The following is a 20,179-nucleotide window of genomic DNA, read 5'->3' as shown; positions in this document are numbered from 1 at the left end:
TACCTTACAATTTTATCACCACAAATCTTAATTTCAAATTCAATACAACTCCATTTTTATTATGCTCCCATAGAGAGGGGCTCCTCCAGGTGCCGTCGGCCAAACAATGTCGGCTGTCGGCCCCTAGGGGGAGAGCCTTCTCTGTGGGGGCACCTACAATCTGGAACGAGCTCCCCCCGGAGATACGGAGGTGCATTTATCATGACAGGAGGATCCCGGATCTGCACACCTTCCGCCGCGCGCTTAAGACTCTTCTATTTCATCAAGCCGGCCTGGCCTAAATCTTCCCCCTTTTAAATGTGGAAATTTTAAATTTGTTTTAATTATAGGGTTATGGGTAAGGCGTTTTAAATTGGGGAGCCATTTTGGATTTAATTTTCTTTTAAATGTATTTTAATGTTTATATTATATGTTTTTTAATCTGCCCCGAGTCCTTCGGGAGAGGGGGCGGTATAAAAATTTAATAAATAATAATAATAATAATAATAATAATAATAATAATAATAATTACATTTTATAAAACAAAGTTCTATCTAAGTCTTAATCTCTTGACCCTTTTCTTCGAATCTTAATATCTTAAACTTTATCAATTTATCTTTGATTTTATCCCACTTATCATCTATTACACCTTTCGTGTTACACAGGTTTATCACAAAAACATGTTTTATTTAAACCACACCTCCTCTTCTGATTTGGCTGCTGGAGGGGCCGGCGGCTGATAGGCCACAACAATTAGTATAGAAAAAGGAAGACTAAGTAGGAGTTTTGTTGCCCAAGCATAGGGCATGTGAACTTCTTTCATTATCAGCAGGGATCTTGAAAGAAAGATATATTTTTGTCATTTAATGAAATCCTGATTGCCCCACTCCTTCCTTTTAGTGTCTTTCCAATTGTACATTAGGACCCATTAAGTGACAAGACAATGCTGGACTGCTGTTGACTGAACAGCAGAAGTATCAACCATATCAGTTGCTGCAGAAGATATACCGTATTTTTCAGAGTATAAGACGCACCTTTTTCCCTCCTAAAAGGGGGTGAAAATTTAGGTGTGTCTTATACACCGAATGTAGTCCCGCCCACCCACTGGCCCCCACCCTTTGGCCTCTGCCTCCCAGCAGTTTACCTCCTTGCAGCAAGCAGCAAGAAGAAACAGTCCGTTTCAGCTTCAGCACAGCCTAATTAGCACAAGTTGATTGTCCGTTGGATCGGCCTTCCGACTCTCAGCTGTTTTGCGCAGGCCTCTGCTGCTTGCTGCAAGGAGGTAAATTGCTGGGAGCAGATTTTTTTTTTCTTGTGCTAATCAAGCTATGCTGAAAACAAAAATGAAAGTAAAGCAGGCTATTTTCTGTTTGCTGCAACGAGGCAAAATTGCTGGGAGGCAGAGGCAGATTTCTTTTTCTTTGGTTTTCCTCACCAAAAAAGGTAGGTGCGTCTTATTGTCTGGAGCGTCTTACACTCTGAAAAATACGGTATTTCCAGAAATGGGTTTTTTTGAAAGGACAATTAAACTCATCCTAATTAGGTAGCCATTCTTCTTTAGTTTCCACCTCAAAATCCTAATTTTATTTCTAGACCAGTTTAGCTACAACATGCATCTGATGTAGTTTAAAAAGGTTATTCCTTTTAATGTGCAGGCCTAGAACTGCCAACAGAGGTGGTTGTCCCTGCCTCAATTGCTCTATCTGAGCTTTAAACTACCCATTGTGAACTTTAACATTCAGTTACATCCCAGAGTTTCAGTAAAAGGAGGGATGCAGTTATCCAATAAAACAGGTCATAGAGACATAGAAGAATTCAACAACACATAAAGTGTAGGAGGCAGACTGGTTAAGCCAGGAGGAGGAGTCAAATGGGGACTTAGTCTAGAATCGCTACATGGACACAAGAGGGTGGAATCTGACTCCCTCTTGAAAGCAACTGAACATTCTGATTCTCATCTCACCCAGGTGCCTACTGTTAGTCTGAGAAGATGTCTAAGTATAAGCTTGAGTAATAAACCAGTTAAATTGAATTCTTCACATGTGGACCTGGTTGTTCACACATGACATGAAATGTATGAATAAAGTATAGTCATTAATGGCTGAATTGTTTGCCTTCATTATCCAGTTCTTCACACTCCTATTTGATTAAATTAACAAATATTTCATTTCAGGTAATAGGGCCTTGATTTCATTTCTCCCATCATCAGACTTCCTAGGTCTATCAATTGTAAATGGCTTGCTATAATATAAAACACAGGAGACCATCATGTGAAACTCAGTAGTTAATTTAGAATCCTGAAGAAATGTTATTAAAGAAAAAATTATGCAAATCTGTTTATCCAGAAATGTGACATCGTGTCTGCGGAAAAAAGACTAAACTCACACAGAGTTGAGATTACTGGCATCAATATTCCATGGTTGATTATCCAGAGTGACAAGGCCGATCAGTCTCATCTGCGTTGGTGAAAAGCCACTGGAGAAGAACAAAATAATCACTCAGTTTCTGGGAAATATTTCAGAAAAAGAAATAATTAAGGCAACTAAGTTGATAGAGCCTATCTAACACTAAGTCAGAATTCCAGAGAATCTGGGTTTATAGAAATACTTGTATAAGTGCTCTTTCTAGCTAGGAGTTATAGGTAGTCCTCCCCTTGTGACCATTCCTTTAATGACAGATCAAAGTTACGACAGCCTTGGAAAAGGTGACATACAACCTGTATTCACACTTAAAATTGTGGCACTGTAACTTGTGGACAGAAGCAGTGGTGGGATTCAGCCGGTTCGGGCCGGTTTTGGTGAACCCAGTGGTGAGATTCAGCTGGTTCGGGAAGTTTGGGCGAACTGGTAGTTAAATTGCTGGCTGGCTCTGCCCCTCCCCTCCCCTTCCAGGAGTCCCTACGTGCCCGATTTTGGCTCCCAGATAAGTGCAGGGAGGCCTCCTAGACCCAAAACAGGGTGCGGGAGGGTGTGTCGTGCCCCCCCCGTGGCCCGTTTTCGCTCTCAGGGGGGTGTAGGATGCCGAATGCTGACTGTCACACCCCCTGGGCACACCCACCATGGGCACGCTCACCCAGCCACTCATTAGGGCAGAGAACCGGTTGTTAAATTATTTGAATCCCACCACTGGGCAGAAGCAGTAAACTTGTGAGCTTGAAGTGACTTCCATATTTTTTTCGTAGCAGATTGATTGAGCTACCTCCTTTCGAAAGATATTTTGGACAAACATTGACTACTATAGGAATGTAAATCAAGATAGTCATCTGAGCTAATTTTTGGGCTTAATGCAGCTAAAGTGCCAATCCATTGCCATACTAACATAATTATTTTATTTTTTTTAATTTACTTGCTTTACAGAAACTAAAGCACCTTGGAGCTTCAAATGATGAGGAAGTCACGACTGTGTCTCCTGCTGCTCTCAAGGGATGAATAACATGGAATCTCACAGCGGGATACAGCCTACAAATGTCCCTTCTCTTCAAAGCTTGTTATTGAATTGTACTGTGACAGGAAGCACATTAAACAGATAGACAGTGATCATGTCCATTGAATTTAATTAATTTTAACGTGATCAATTCCAATTTTGCTCTTGTCTCAGGGCCGCCCATTTCTTTGCTGCCTCTGGCATCTTCCTCAAGATCTTCTGCAACCAAATAAAAGTTGTTAGCCTGACATGTTGCATCTGGTCATATTTCCAGCTATTAAGCACAAAGGTTTCTATGAATCTCTGATTCCACCAACCTTTGACTTTGGTATTGCATTTATCAAAACACATCCTTAAAGCCGGAACCACAAATGTTAGATATCACCATTTTGTCAATAAAAATCAAAGGACGTTGTTTCTTTGGTTTCATATATGTATCTAATTGAGATTGCATTCATTTAATTGCAACCTAGGCCACGAAGAATATAAACTATCTGATTTAATCAGGAACAAAAAAATAAATAAAGTACATTTAAATGAGCTGCTTGCAGAAATCATAATAATTAGTTATGTGGCTTGGTCAGAACTGTCTTAGCTTGGGAGAAAAGTTCACATTTATGTTAACTACTATACGAAGCAAATTTGTGGATGGTTATCTTCCAGAGATTTTCTTTACATTGGGTGGGTTCACACGTCCCACTTAAACCATAGCTTGTTTGGTTTGGCTTAGATAAAGTAAAGGTAAAGATTCCCCTCGCGCATATGTGCTAGTCGTTCCCGACTCTAGGGGGCGGTGTTCATCTCCATTTCAAGCCGAAGAGCCAGCACTGTCCAAAGACGTCTCCATGGTCATGTGGCTGGCATGACTAAACGCCAAAGGTGCACGGAATGCTATTACCTTCCCACCAAAGGTGGTCCCTATTTTTCTACTTGCATTTTTTTATGTGCTTTCGAACTGCTAGGTTGGCAGAAGCTGGGACAAGTAACGGGAGCTCACCCCATTACATGACACTAGAGATTCGAACCGCTGAACTGCCGACCTTTCGATCGATAAGCTCAGTGTGTTAGCCACTGAGCCACCCTTTGGCTTAGATATTGGGTAGCTATACTGGCTGATATTTGGTGGTTATTGTGGCCTTTAAACTAACGCTGATGTCTTATATGCTTTGTATGAATGTAGCAATTATTTTGGTAACTTTTTTTTAAATTTATTTTTATTGATTTTACAACAACAACACAACACAACACAACATACAAAACACAAACACATGATATGTGTTTCTTTTTACATATTAGTTTCATTCCTCTTACTTTCTACTATATACATTCCCCCATTTTTCCCATCCTTTATTATCATTATCTTTATCGTCCCTTTATTTTTAATTTTCTTCATTTACAATATTTTACACATTTGTCACTCCATCATTTATTCACATTTACTTTCCCTAATCTCGAGCCACTCATACCACTTAGTCCATACTTGATAATATTCTGTATCTTCCTTTTCTTTTATTGCTTTCGTTAATTTGTCCATCTCTCTGGTAACTTTAGTCTGTTTTCCCTCATCTGGCAGATCAACTTTAGACCAACCATTTCCTCCCATTATTCACCAGCCTTAAGACCAAGAGAAGATAAAAGACTTTCTTAATCTGGTGCAGCCTGCTTAATGGCTGGGAATAAACAAAATAGCCTACATTTTCTCTGCACCATCTACTTTCTCTGAAAGAAAAACACTTTTCATTTGGCTGCTGCAAGTTTCTGTTTGCCGGGGGTTTCAAAGCTCCATACGATAGGTTGCCTCCTATATCTAGGTCAAGGTTACTGCTGTATTGGCAACTCTGTTCCGCTGACACTGAGTGAAAGTTTCAAATGGGATGGAACAAATGCTGCACAGATGCCTACAATTTGGTCAAGTAGCCCATTCCTCCGCCATCTCACCAGCCTCAACCTGCTGTACTGTCGTCCAAAGTCAGAGAATCAAGAGAATAACAGAGTTGGAGGGGACCTTGGAGGTCTTCTAGTCTAACCCCCTGCTCAAGCAAGAAACCCTATACCACTTCAGACAAATGGCTGTCCAATCTCTCCTTAAAACCCTCCAGAGTTGGAGCATTTACAACTTCTGGAGGCAAGTTGTTCCACTGATTAATTGTTCTAACTGTCAGGAAATTTCTCCTTAGTTCTAAATTGCTTCTCTCCTTGATGAGTTTCCATCCATTGCTTCTTGTCCTGCCCTCAGGTGCTTTGGAGAATAGCTTGACTCCCTCTTCTTTGTGGCAGCCCCTGAGATATTGGAGCACTGCTATCATGTCACCCATAGTCCTTCTTTTCGTTAAGCTAGATCAGGGGTCTGCAACCTTAAACACTCAAAGAGCTATTTGGACCCATTTCCCACAGAAAAGAAAACACCGGGAGCCACAAAACCCATCCCATGCCTATTTCTTGAGTGGCCACAAAACTAGCATATGTAGTTGAATTAAACGTTCTGTTTTCTTCTGAAACTTTTCTTTTCTTGGATTTATCCATGGTTGGCCTACCGGTGGATGTCACACATTGGCGGTTGTGATGCATATTTTGAATGACAGGGAGCCGCAGCAGAGGGGTGAAAGAACCACATGCAGCTCCAGAGCCACAGGTTGCTGATCCCTGAACTAGAGATACCCAGTTCCTGCAACCGTTCTTCATATGTTTCAGCCTCCAGTCCCCTAATCATCTTTGTTGCTCTTCTCTGCACTCTTTCTTAGAATCTCAATATATTTTTTATATTGTGGCTGCCAAAGAGAACCATGACCCAATAGCATCCAAGCCCACCAAGTGTCCATTCTGATGTGCATCGTTCTCCTATCAATGCTTGTAGGCCTCTTTTCTTTTTTTTTTTTTTTTTTGGTTCGTGTGGCAAATTGAAGGCAGGGAAGAAAATCTAAACCAGGCAATTCTTATGCTCAACGCTCACTTGCAACTTGGCACCGAAAAAATAAAAATAAAACTTCAGCATAAGCATCATGTTTATAAACAAAAGCCTTCCTGCTTTGCTTTCCTTCCAGGTGTTTTGACACTTCATTTTAAATAAGTCCCTAAAAAAAAAAAAGGAATCACAAAAAAGAGAATCTGAGATTTGGGATGGGGGAAGCCACCTCATCTCGAGTATTTGTTTCGTCTTTCGAGTTCAGGCAGTTTTTTTTCCCCCCCCCTCTGGGATGACTCAGACTTTCTGCACCAGGGTGTCATTTTCTCACATTCATAACTTCACCCCTTTTCTATAAATTTCCTGCTGTGTGGTTGTCTTTCATCTAAACAATCTCATTTCTATGGTCATCCTCAGCAATGAGGAAATTAAAAGCAGAGCGCTTTAACGTCTCCTTTCGCCTTTGCCGTGTCCTATCCGTATCTTAATCTCTTTCCGCTTGAAAACTCTGCTTTGGAATGTGCTTGATGGGCGTTTTAATAAGGTAAGCTGCCTTTAGTCTCCTTCGCTTTGCGGAGGAGACATTTGGGAAAGAGGGAGAAGAAGGAAAAGGAATTTAAATGTTCTTAGGCTCTGGGTTCCAAGCCTTTTGGATGGGAAAGGATGCTGAGCAGTTAATGATCTTACTTCCAAGCAATTTGGAAGATCAAAAAACGTTGCTTTGAAATGCAATTTAGTGGGGTTTCTAGAAATACCATGGAGGAGCAGGTAATCTACCGTATGGAGCTGTCACTGTGCACCTGCCGGCAACACATTAATGTCACCCCAAGAAGTTAGGGATCATTGATTCTACTCAGGGCAGCTGGCTCAGTGCCCTGATGGAGGGGAAGCAGGTGGAACTTTTTCTGGTAGAAAATCTTTTCCTGAGGTAGCACCATCTTCTCTGTTTGTCAACAAGACCAACTAGATAGGGAGGGGGAAAATATCTTAGTCCTGCCAATATGTTTAAATATTTGACTTGTCTGCAAATTAACTTGCCTTATGCTGAATTAAATGATCGGTGGATTTATCAACAATGCCCAGATAGCAGAGTAACATAATTGGAAAAGACCTTGGAGGTCTTCTACTCCAACCCCCTGCTCAACTCCTCCTCCTCCTCCTCCTCCTTCCTCTTCTTCTTCTTCTCCTCCTTCTCCTCCTCCTCCTCCTTCCTAGCATATTTGCACAAGTGCAGGCTCCACTTTTTGGAACATTTGAACGCCACTTTACACAGTCAACTGCATCTCCCCCTACTCAGTTAGAAGACTCTATACCTTTCCAGACAAATTATTGTCCAATTTCTTCTTTAAAACCTCCAGTAATGGAGCACTCACAACTTCTGGAGTCAAGCAGTTCCACTGATTAATTGTTCTAATAGGAAAGACAAACAGCTACTAGTTTGACAGAAAAGACATTTGAGGGCCTGTCCCAGTTTAGTTATTCTACTCATGGTTAAAATAACTGTCTTCTAATGATATATTAATAGAAAAAAAGTAGGTGGAACACCAAGATCGTTCATTATAGGATGATTATATGGGATGATTTTAGTATATGAAGGTAAGGTTTAACTGGCAATGTAAATCATGGAATCTGAGTGAAGCCTATCACCAAATATTAAACTACTGTTTACTCCAACTATTTGCAAACTGTCAGTAATCCCTGCAGTAGAAACAGGAGTTACTGAAATGCAACTTTAGCCGGTTCCTGCTGTTCAAAGCTGAGTTTTACAGCAGCAGGTATGGTCTGTTGGAAAAAGATGCTCCAATCTATAACTTCTGTTCAAGGGAGAATCTGCTTTTTCAGGAGCAGAAATTACTTGCACAGTCATTGTGCTCCAATGGTTACCAGAAATACTGCTAGGTTTCCCAGCGTGTCATCTCTAGCCTCAGGAGGTCTTTTATGGGGTCATGCTAAAATCATGTTATCGTAATTTTATTTTTGTCTCTTGAGGCGGTCTGGAAAAGTCCCCGTTTTCTTGGCAAGGTTTTTCAGAAGGGGTTTGTCATTGCCTGCTTCTTAGAGAGAAAGGGACTGGCCCAATGTCACCCAACTGTGCCTAAGACAGGACTAGAACTGAGTCTTCTCCCAGTTTAACCACTACACCAAAGTCACTATGGTGTTAATATTAGAAATACCTAATCAAGGAAGCACCTCTTTGAGTTTTAGGTTTCTAAAGAAAAAAAAAAAAAGAAAGGCAAAACCACAGTTGTTGTTTTTTTGCAGCATTATAATAATTATTTTTTATATCAATCAGGTTATTTTTTTTACTTGTCTTCATCCTTCCCTCTTAAATTTCTTTAAATTTCCAAGGCAAAAAAAAAGGGGGGGGCAGAATTCATACTAACATTTTACACACTTGGACATTTAAACGTTAAGCAACAACTAAAACTGAACTAAAAAGGACTCTTCATGGATCAGGACAGACTCTGAAACGTGACTTTCCAATCTGTATTGGAATGAACATTGGATGAAAATACGCTCTGATAATCGTCCGGGACAGAACGAGACGGTTCAAGTCTAAATAGGCATAAATTTCCCCATAATCCCACACCAGAAAAAACAGTTCCCCCGCACCCACCCGCACCCACCCCCACTTTACAAATTTCTTGCTTACTCCTAAGAGCTCCGTCTTTGCACTGGATCCGGCAACCAATACAGTACCATCATCCTCTCTTTTTTCTTTGACTCGGTGGCTCAGTGGCTAAGAAACTGAGCTTGTCGATCAGAAAGGTCGGCGGTTCGAATCCCTAGTACAGGTCTCTTGCGTTGAGCAGGGGGTTTAATTTAATTTAATTTAATTAATTCAATTTATATGCCGCCCCTCTCCGAAGACTCAGGGCGGGTTGGACTAGATGACCTCCAAAGTCCCTTCCAACTCTTGTTACTGTTTTTTTTCCCTTTTAACTACCGATTTCTCTGCCGTTCGGCGACTTTTCCTGCCCGTCTGATTTGGGGCAAGGTCCCTGTCCCAGGTTGTTTCTTCGATCCGACCAGAGTGAAAACTACACAGTACTCTAGTCTAGTGTAGAATAGACGCGAACCTCAAGCGAGAGAAGTCTGTTAATAGGGAGGATGAGGGTGAGGAAGGGCTCCCACCCACCCCGTCCGACCGGAGTGAGAACTACATCTTACACCTTGGAGTCAGCGGGCGCGGAAGCTTTTAAGTCTTTAAGAAATCCTGGAAAGCCGAGGTGGGTTTTCCCTGTTCCGACCGGAGTGGGAACTGCCGCGTTCCAAGGAGCGCGCTGGGGGTGGGTGGGAAAATAGGCTCATTCTGTTCTGCTGTTCCCAGCCGGCGCACGTTCCTCTGCAGAGTAGCCGAAGAAGAGGGCGAGGGGTGCGGCGGCCCCCTTGGGGGTTCAGAACAGTTTGTCGGAGCTTTCCTGGCTGCCTTCTCGATTAACCGCGGAAGGGTCTAAAATAGGAGCCCAGCCTTCCAAGATGCGGAAAGTGACATCGGATCGACTGCCCCAAACAGCGCCCTAACTCCGGCTTCTGTAAGTTAGCCTTCGGGTTGTGTGGGTTTGCGTGTCGGAGCAAGGCGTACTAGCAGTGGGAAGGCGGCGATGGCGAGAGCCCCCCCCCCACCTCTCAAGCGCCTGGCTTTCCGACCTTTAAATCGGGCGTTTGTGTTTTTTTTTTTTTCGGAAGGTAACTTTGTGCACCGCCACCAAGCCTGTTGAGAAGTTCCTTTCGGTGCGTTCTGAGATGCCGTCAAATAAACCTCGTTGGCTTTTCAACCCCTTTTGCGTGGGGGCTTGTAGAACAGATCTCAAATGCTGCCCGACTAGGTGGCTCAGGGGCTAAGACGCTGAGTTTGTCGATCAGTAAGGTCGGTGGTTCGAATCCCTAGTACAGGTCGTCTGCCTGAGCAGGGGGTTGGACTAGATGACCTCCAAGTTCCCTTCCAACTCTGTTACTGTTTTAAAAAAAGACCTCTTTGTGTGTGTTTGTGTTACCAGTTGGAACCAAACCTGCTCAGTGTTGTCGAATAGCGGAGGGTCAACCATCTGTCCCCTCGCTCCCCTGGGTGAAGTTTTCAGTATTGAGTCAAATTAAGAGCCGCGGACTCCACGGCTGATGGTGCCCCCCTCCTAGTCAATTCCAGCTTTGCAACCAAAGTTCCAGCTTTGCAACCATATTTCCCCCTCCCCTGAAACGCAAAAATCTAGGAAGCTGATGCTGAAATCCAAGAACTTCCAAGCTTGACCTCCAATATCAATATTGGATAATATTGGATATTGGATATCAATAACCTTGGGGTTGCCAATGCCAATGCCAATCTCACCCACCTTTGGCTAGCTCTCTGCATGTTCATTTGTGAGCTTGATCATTTTGGGGCTACAGTATCTTCTGAAGCTGACATGCCACACTATTTCATTGATATAAGAGTAATGGGAAGGAATTTTAGATCACTCCAGGATAGCTGGATGCCATAGGGAGGATCTTCAGTAGACACTTAAGAGTATCCTCTAGTATCTTGACGAATGTATCTTTTCTTTTATGTACTCTGAGAGCGTATGCACCAAAGACAAATTCCTTGTGTGTCCAATCACACTTGGCTAATAAAGAATTCTATTCTATTCTATTCTATTCTATTCTATTCTATTCTATTCTATTCTATTTGCCTGACTTGGTGGCTCAGTGGCTAAGACACTGAGCTTGTTGATAAGAAAGGGGGTTGGACTAGATGACCTCCAAGGTCCCTTCCAACTCTGTTGCTGTTAGTTGTTAGATATGAGAGATGGTGAGGAGGCTAGAAAAGGAATCAAAAGGACAAGGGGGAAGAGATAAAAGATGAGGCTATCGACAGCTTTTTTCATAAACTGCAATTCAGTCCATGGAGCAAGAAATCTGTAAGTCATTAGTGGGAACCATCTTTGGGAAAGTCTTCATGTGACGTCTATGTAATTTTCTTGGCTACAGTGTGCGTTTCGCCTTTGTTTTCTTCTGGGATGTATTTTCAATGTCTCAGACTCACTTGAAACCTTGAGTTTCCTAGTGGTCTCCCATTCAGGTACTGATGTGGTCTACCTGCTTAGGTTTTCCAAGATTGCTCATGTTTTAAAAGTTTACTTCAGCTATCCATCTTCTCTACCTCCCGTCTTCTGAATTTAAAAAAATATGCCTGACTGGTTTGATTTCTCTTCCACTACGCATACAGGAGCTCAAGGTTCCTTCCAGTATAACAGGGGTCCTCAAACTTTTTAAGCAGGGGGCCAGTTCACTGTCCCTCAGACTATTGGGGGGGCGGACCAACTGGATCGGTGTGGCTAGGTGGTCATGTGACTGGGTGGGTGTGGCTAGGTGGTCATGTGACTGGGCGTGGCCAATTTAGCCATTCATGTTGCCTTTGTCTTCCTAAACTGTACTTGCTGAACCCAAGGCATCTATTTATTTAATTAACAACCCTTTGAAGTTGGGCTGAGAGAGTGACAGTGAGAGAGTCTCTTGTGGGTTTCTGTGGCCAAGGGGGGGGCTTGAACAGATGCCAGCCTGACCCCTTGACTCCTTCATCTCACCAGCTGTCAGTGCCATTGAACTGTGAAAAACATCCACAGAACTGGAACAGGCTGCGGGAAAATATTTTTCTTCTTCTTTGGAATAAATGAATGTGAAAAGATGACCAGAAGTTATTACTCCACTCCCGTCATGCTTCATTTCCATGTGAACATCAAATAATCAGGAAACTTTTTGACTCTTAATTAGGAATATGGAAATACCATTTTTTTATTAAGTAGTCCTTAACTTACGACCACAGTTGAGTCCTTAGCAAATTTCCTTTGCCTAAGCAAGACAGTTGTTAAGTGACATTTGCCCCATTTTACAACCTTTTTTTGCCACCGTTGCTAAGGGAATCACTGCAGTTCTTTGGTCAGAAGCAAGGTTGTTGAGTGAATCTGGCAAGCAATTTAATTTAATTAATTAATTTATTTATTCATTCAATTATTCAATTATTTAATTATTTAATTTCTATTGCCTCCTATTCGCCCACGGCGACTCAAGGCGACTTACAGACCACATTTAAAACAATAAAAACTAACAAAAAGAATCAAATAAATTAATACAGTACAATAGAACAAAATCACCTCCCACCCCAGTGACAGTAGATCACATGAGCCATTGAATGGGCTCCATCCTGCTCTTGGTTCCCCAGGCCTGCTGTCAGAAACAGGCCTTCAGCGCCTACCGGAAGAGAATTAGAGTAGGGGCCATTCTAATCTCTGGGGGGATGATGTTCCAGAGAGAGGGAGCCACCACGGAGAAGGCCCTTCTTCTGGGTCCCACCAGGTATATCTCCCTTGGGGATGGGCCCCTCAACATTCCCTGCCTCCCAGCTCTGATGGGTCGGGTAAATGTGACTGGCAAGTGACGGTCTCTCAGATAACCTGGTCCTAAGCCATGAAGGACTTTAAAGGTGACAACCAACACCTTGAATTGCACCCGGAAGCAAATTGGCAACCAATGCAGCTCCTGCAGGACAGGTGATACATGTGCACACCAGGGTCTGCACAAAACCATGCGGGCGACTGCATTTTACATCAACTGGAGCTTCCGGATGCTCTTCAAGGGCAGCCCCATGTAGAGCACATTGTAGACTTTGCTTGCTAGAGGGTCGCAAAAGATGATCACATGATCCCACAACAACGCAACAGTCATAAATGGCCAGTTGCCAAGCATCCAAATTTTTGATCACAGACTGAATTGAAGTGTGAAAAACCTGTCATAAGTCGCTTTTTATGAGCCACAGTGGCGCAGTGGTTAGAGTGCAGTACTGCAGGCTACTTCTGCTGACTACCAGCTGCCTTCAATTTGGCAGTTCAAATCTCACCAGGCTCAAGGTTGACTCAGCCTTCCATCCTTCCGAGGTGGGTAAAATGAGGACCCAGATTGTTGGGGGCAATAGGCTGACTCTGTAAACCGCTTAGAGAGGGCTGTAAAGCACTGTGAAGCATATAAGTCTAAGGTATATAAGTCTAAGTACTATTTTTCCTAAAATTTTATTTATTTATAAAACAACACAATATAACAAACACAAAACATATATTCCCTTTTTACAACAGTTTCGTAATGGTAATCTTCTATTGTTTACGTTTTCCCCCTAATTCTCCTTATAATATATATATAGTCTTCCTGTCCCATTATCCCTTAGTACTCTATAACTTCCTTTGCACATAATATTAATTTTATACATTATCCTACAAACACTTTCCGTTTGAATTTTTTTAAAAAAAATGCTATTGCTATTTTTCATTGCTGTTGCAACGTTATACAGTTACTAAACGAATGGTTGTAGGTTGTACCTGTAACAAGTTTTATTAAGAGGCACAAGCTTAAGTGATCTGCCAGTTGACAAGCACTCTGTGTGAAAAGGTAAAGGTCTCTCTGTGGATTTGACTCTGCTAGTCATCGCCGACTATTTTTCTTTCAAGGCCATTGAGCCAGTGCTGTCCGAAGACATTTCCGTGGTCATGTGGCCAGCATGACATCATGAGGAGCTGTTACCTATTTATCTACTCACATCTCCATGCTTTCAAACTGCTAAGGAGCACTCTGTGCACCTGATGAAAAGAACCTCAGTTCACTGAAAAAATGTGTGCTGTCTAATAAAATTTGCTGGTTTGAAAAGGTGCTGTCAGATTGCTCCTGATTTTGGCCTTCTATCCACGAACATGACTTTTACGTGGCTTTGAGTAAGACTAGAATGCTTTGAGTAACTGAAGCTGGGCTTTCTCTTGAATGAAAACGGAGTGCAAGGCTGCCCCCTGATGTCGATTTTCAGCCAAACAGATAACATTTTGGGGTTCAAGCGGGGAAGAGATTATATACGGGTCAATAAAATAATCTGTCCTCTGCAGAATAGGGCATGAGGAAGGACTGGCCTTATTGTTAAATTCAGAGAGACCTGCAAAGGGGGCAGTTGGAGAAAGGATTATACAGCCCTGAGAGCGTGGGAAAGCAACTCAAAATAATGCCACCTTGATTTGTTTAGAATCAGGTGGGGCAGAGAGAGACTTCCAAAGTTTTGTTACTCTACTTTATTACAATAAAGAGGATTCCTAGACTCCTTGCTGGGCCTGTTTCTTGACTCTAAAGGGCTGACAGTAGCTTATTTGAAAAGTAAAGCCAACCAACAAACAAAACACAAATAATTGAGCAGTAAAAGGCAGCTCAAAAGCATCTGCTTTTCAACAGTGATAAAATCTGATGAGCTTGACTGCTGAAAATAATTCATGTAGGGTTTTTTCCTTTTTGTTTTGGCAAAAATATAGAAAGTTTATGGTGGCGTTCCTCCAAGGTGTCGTTTATTTCTGATGATTTTCTACTCTGAGTTTATAATCCTGGTATGTCTGGTTTTCCCTCTAAATCTTAAGTAGCTTGTTTCATTTTTTTTGAACCATTCCAAGTTGGTTAGCTGCTACTCAAAAGCAGATCCCTATTGAAGTGGACTCAACATTTACAGACGGAAATCATTGTGACCAGATCTTGAAAGTGATGGCTCAGATTAGGGATGAAATTCAGCAGGTTCTGACAGGTTCTGGAGAACCGGTAGCGGAAATTTTGAGTGGTTTGGAGAACCCGCAAATACCACCTCTGGCTGGCCCCAGAGTGGGGTGGGAATGGAGATTTTGCAGTATCCTTCTCCTGCAATGCCCACCAAGCCACGCCCACCAAGCTACATCACGCTCACCAAACCACGCCCACAGAACCGGTAGTAAAAAAAAATTGAATTCCACCACTGGCTCAGATGCTTTTTAGACAATATATGTTAAATTGATGTATGTATTCTTTTTTATTAATTCAATGTATTGTCCATCCAGCTATCCAAGAAACCCAGGTGATGAACAAAATAAAAAAATTAATAGAACAACAACAAAAGCCCAACCAAAACTGCATTGTGGCTCAGTAAACCATCAGACACATCCATCCATGCCACAACTTTGCTAGCATCCAGAACCCAATGACTGGGGGAATATTTTTATCATTTGGTTAATTCCGTATAAGGGCCACACTTAGACGCCTTATCTAGGACAGAGAAAATTCAGCCTTCCTATTAGTAGTAAACTGCAATTCCCAGCAGCCGTTGGCACTATGGGGAAGGGATTCTGGGCATATCTTTTTTTTAAAAAAAAACACATTTCTTTAAAAGTTTATTTGTAAAAATGGAGGTCTTTGTAGACTTCCCACACATTCCTGGGTCCCTTACGCTAAATGTGAACAAAAATGGAAACATATTTCACAGTTGGCAAAATAGCTAGACTATGATTTTTCTTTCTGGATTTGGGTTTGGTTGACTTAATCTGCTCCTTCATCCTGTTGCATAACTTGAGGAATGCCTAACTGGACTCTGAAAACCAGGACGACGTTCTGAAGATTAGCCAAGGCCTGGGAAAAACCATTTAACGGGTAGCCTTTAACCTTGAGAAAATTAAAAACCACATTCTTTTTCCTTATATGTGTCTATAAGAACGTAGAAATACTTGAGGCTGGAACTTTGAGCAGAATTACTCAGTTTAAAAGATGGCATCGGATGACAAAATATTTCTGCAGTAAAGTTGTTTTCATGGCAAAGAAGTCAAAGTTGCAAGCCTTCCACTGGCTGCCATTCAGCACAACACCCATAAAAACCCCAAGTGGAACTTCAGTCCCATGGTTATGACTTGCCATCTTGACTTTTTGGAAGACTCCTTAAACATTATATGAAGTCCTGCAGCATCCTGTTTGTGATTTCCAGAGTGGGGGAATGATCTCAGAATGGGTGGAACCAAACATTTATATCTCCCTCCCCTTTTTGCATTTTTATTTAAGTCAACCAGGTTTAAAGCGCAAAAATGATGCCTGAGTCATTTTATTCCCCCTATATATTTAATTTTTGCTCCTTTTTACTCTGGTACAGTTACTCTGCTGCTTTACTGGTGTTATGAAATATGCATCTAATCTGTTGTGTTTTATGTTCCAGCCAGTTCAGTTAGCCGGTGTCTGTCTGCAGCTTTAACAACAGGTAAATATATTATTCTTGTCTTATTTTTTTTGGTCACTTTCCTTAACACATCAAGACTTCACAAGAAAATTGGATACAGCTTGCACAATGCATAGAATCTTCTTCTGACGTCAAAATACCTATTACAGAAACCTCCTACAGTAATATGATTAAGGACAAGACTATTTTTTAGAATACTTTGGTGTCTCTAACGCAGTGGCGGGATTCAATTTTTTTTACTACCGGTTCTGTGGGCGTGGCATGGCTTAGTGGGCATGGCTTGGTGGGCATGGCAGGGGAAGGATACGGTAAAATCTCCATTCCCTCCCCACTCCAGGGGAAGTATACTGCAAAATCCCCATTTCCTCCCGATCGTCTGGGACTCGGGAGGCAGAGAATAGATGGGGGCGGGGCCAGTCAGAGGTTGTATTTACCGGTTCTCCAGAACTGGTCAGAACCTGCTGAATACCACCTCTGCTCTAACAATGTAAAAGCTAAACTGTCCTCTTTAGAAAATCCCATCCCGTATATTCAGGTAGCTTCCCAGATTTTTTAAAAGTAACTTTAATTGAAAAAAAATTACAGAATAAAAATAAAAATGTTTAAAGCAAAAAGAAAAGAAGAAAAATAATGAGAAAAGTATAAAGAAGATTTTAAATTTAAATCAATTTAAGTCAGTGGTGGGATTCAAGTAATTTAACAACCGGTTCTCTGCCCTAATAATTTTTCCCAACAACCAGTTTGCCAAACTGCTCAGAAAGTTAACAACCGGTTCTCCCGAAGTTGTGCGAACTGGCTGAATCCCACCACTGATTTAAGTCCATAACACAGAAGGTCTCAGGTAGCTTCCTGATATGTTTAGATTCTCAAGTGGTCCAGTTGGCTTTGAAACAAACCTGGTTCCTCTGTGTTTATAACTGTAAGTCCATAAACTTGGCTGAAAATTGTTGCCTTTTCTTTTTACTTGTGAATGCATCTTCTTTAGAGTTGACAGTGCATGCCATTCTTCTGGCTCAGCTAATGTTTTTGTTGTCATTTTGATTTTTCTTTAACAGCAGCCTCTTCTCACCCCAGTCCTTGATGTTTTAGTCCAGAAAGCCTGTTTGAATTCAGAAAGCCAAAGATTTTAAAAACAAAGGAGACCCAGCACAGCTGAAAAATGAACCCATACAACTCATCTTCAGACTTGATTTTCCCAAGAGCGGCCAACGAATCTCTCAATGCCAGTGACGCGATAGAGGACTGGGACGAAGGGACATTGCTAGGCCTAAAGGTTTTACTGGCAGCAGCTCTGGTTCTGATCACGTTGGCCACCATACTCTTCAACACCTTTGTCATCATCACAATTATCCTGACCCGAAAACTCCACACTCCTGCCAATTATCTCATTGGCTCCCTGGCTGCCACAGACCTCCTGGTGTCCATCCTGGTCATGCCAATCAGCATTGTGTACACGGTCACTCATCTCTGGACCTTTGGCCAAGTCATGTGCGATATCTGGTTGTCCTCGGACATCACCTGCTGCACAGCCTCCATCCTGCATCTGTGTATCATCGCCTTGGACAGGTACTGGGCCATCACGGATGCTCTCGAATATACCAAACGCCGGACGGCTGGCCGAGCTGCCATCATGATTGCTATCGTTTGGGTTCTCTCCATCTGCATCTCTATCCCTCCTCTTTTCTGGAGACAAGCCAAGGCTCACGAGGAGCTGGCCACTTGCACCGTCAACACAGATCAGATCTCCTACACCATCTATTCTACCTGTGGCGCCTTTTACATCCCAACCGTGTTGCTTGTCATCTTGTACGGCAGGATTTACCTCACCGCTCGATCCCGAATTCTTAAGCCCCCCTCTCTCTACGGGAAACGTTTCACCACAGCCCAGCTCATCACCGGCTCTGCGAGTTCTTCTCTATGCTCCGTGACTTCTAATCTTCACGAGGGACCTTCCCATCCGCAGGGCTCCCCGGTAGTTATCAATCATGTGAGGATCAAGGTAGCCGATTCTGTCCTTGAAAGAAAGCGGATTTTGGCTGCGCGAGAAAGGAAAGCTACCAAGACCCTGGGGATAATTCTGGGTGCATTCATTTTTTGCTGGCTGCCATTCTTTGTGGCATCTTTGGTCAACCCTATTTGCCAAGGAGCCTGTTGGCCTCTTCATATCCTGATGGACGTTTTCACCTGGTTGGGTTATCTGAACTCGCTGATAAACCCCATTATATATACTGTCTTCAATGAAGATTTCAAGCAGGCATTTCAGAAAATAATGCACTTTAAAAACTGCTTCTAGCCACCTTGATTTTGGACCCTGCTCCCAATCATAGACTTCTATGCATAAAGTTTTCTATGTGGAAGTTCTCTGGGGTGGATTAGGAGCTGTTGGTAGTATTTTAGGTGCAGGCACTAAAAATAATTCAATGAATCCATGAAATACCAGAGTTCTTGAGATTTTAGCAATGCAGTTCCTATGATTTTGCATAAGAACACTGAAATCTCAATATTATTTTACATTCTAGCCTAGGATCTTGCACATAAACATTGAAATCTTGGGTGATTTAAAGCATAGGGGTCTCCAACCTTGGCAACTTTTAAGATCTGTGGATTTCAACTCCCAGAATTCCCCAGACAGCTATGTTGTCTGGGGAAATCAAGGAATTGAAGTCCACAAGTCTTAAAGTTGCCAAGGTTGGACACCTCTGATTTAGTTAATTCCTGAGGTTTGGGCCATTTTATTTATTTAATATATTGTGTTTGTGGCTATTTTCATTTTGCTATTCTGTGGATAGCACTTAGAGGTATTAGAGGCAGATGTCATGTGCTTGATGCTGCTGGCTGGAGACTTTAATTGTTGCTTCGATCTCATTGACTGCATTCAGACAACCATGAATCGGCTGAACTAGCTGAGATGTAGATGAGGTTTTGGGTTATTGACCTAAAGTATGATCATCCAAACTAAGTTTTATCAAGCACAATCATTCACTGTCTTATCTAAAAAGGACGAGTCTATGTTGTTGTTAATTTTTTCTGCACAACTGGGGCAAGGATGAAGATCTGGGATGAAAACAGATGATTTTTAAAAATTAACCTCTCCCTTAGCTATAGGAAGGAGTCAATGGCAAGCCTTTTCTGAAATCTTTCCAAGAAAACTTCTGAAACTTGTCGAGGCAGTTTCCAGGAGTCAACACTGATTCAGGTACCAAAACAACAGCAACAAAAATTAATGTAATACAGTTATTTTAGTCTTGGCAGTTAGTAGCAGTGGCAAATATAGGTAGTCCTTGACGTATGACCAGAATTAAGGTCAGAATTATGATTGTAAAATGCTGGTTGTTAAGCAGGTCACCATCATGTGGTTTTGCAACCTTTTTTTTGCAGTGGTCATTAAGTCATTAACACTTGCCATTAAGCAAATTTTTTGTCTCCTGTGGGCGTCCTTTGTTAGAACTTTAAATCTGTGTTGTAAGTAGCCTTGGAAAGGTCTGTTGTTGAACAGTCACTAAGTGAGGACAACACGTAATTTGAAGACTACCTGTATCTTGCTATTCTTAGTTAACTCTTGTTAGATAGAGTGAGATCCATTGAAATCGGAAGCACTTACATTTCTTTCAAGTAAATTAAATCTTCTTGGATTCCCACAGGTCTGTTCTTAAGTATGACTAAATCTGGATCCAACTTGCCAATTACTGTACAGAAATTCCCAGAAGAAATACAGCTTTCTTGCTGGCAGAAAAATTGTCATGAGGGACAGTCTAAAACTTTTCTCCAATATATCAGTGTTCAAAGAGTTCTGGCTATTTATAATTTTGTCCCACAAGAGTGGTGCGGTGGCCTAGAGGTGGAGCTCTCGCCTC

The 20,179-nt window shown here is 42.0% G+C and overlaps 1 protein-coding gene across 1 annotated transcript; it reads left to right on the top strand.

The window, feature by feature from the left end:
- Nucleotides 1-9,671: 9,671 nt before the first annotated feature.
- On the top strand, nucleotides 9,672-19,962 carry HTR1D (5-hydroxytryptamine receptor 1D). The gene is made up of 3 exons (XM_034423621.2): nucleotides 9,672-9,840; nucleotides 16,305-16,346; nucleotides 17,381-19,962. Exon 3 carries the CDS (start codon nucleotides 17,485-17,487, stop codon nucleotides 18,616-18,618), a length of 1,134 nt encoding a protein of 377 aa, XP_034279512.1. The 5' UTR covers nucleotides 9,672-9,840; nucleotides 16,305-16,346; nucleotides 17,381-17,484; the 3' UTR covers nucleotides 18,619-19,962.
- Nucleotides 19,963-20,179: the final 217 nt, after the last annotated feature.

The sequence above is a fragment of the Pantherophis guttatus genome, chromosome 10 (genome assembly GCF_059756535.1).
Source record: "Pantherophis guttatus breed Tessera chromosome 10, ASM5975653v1, whole genome shotgun sequence".
NCBI classification, from domain to species: domain Eukaryota; kingdom Metazoa; phylum Chordata; class Lepidosauria; order Squamata; family Colubridae; genus Pantherophis; species Pantherophis guttatus.
Note: the sequence above shows the minus strand (reverse complement) of the source record. Positions and strands in the feature narration are given on the sequence as shown.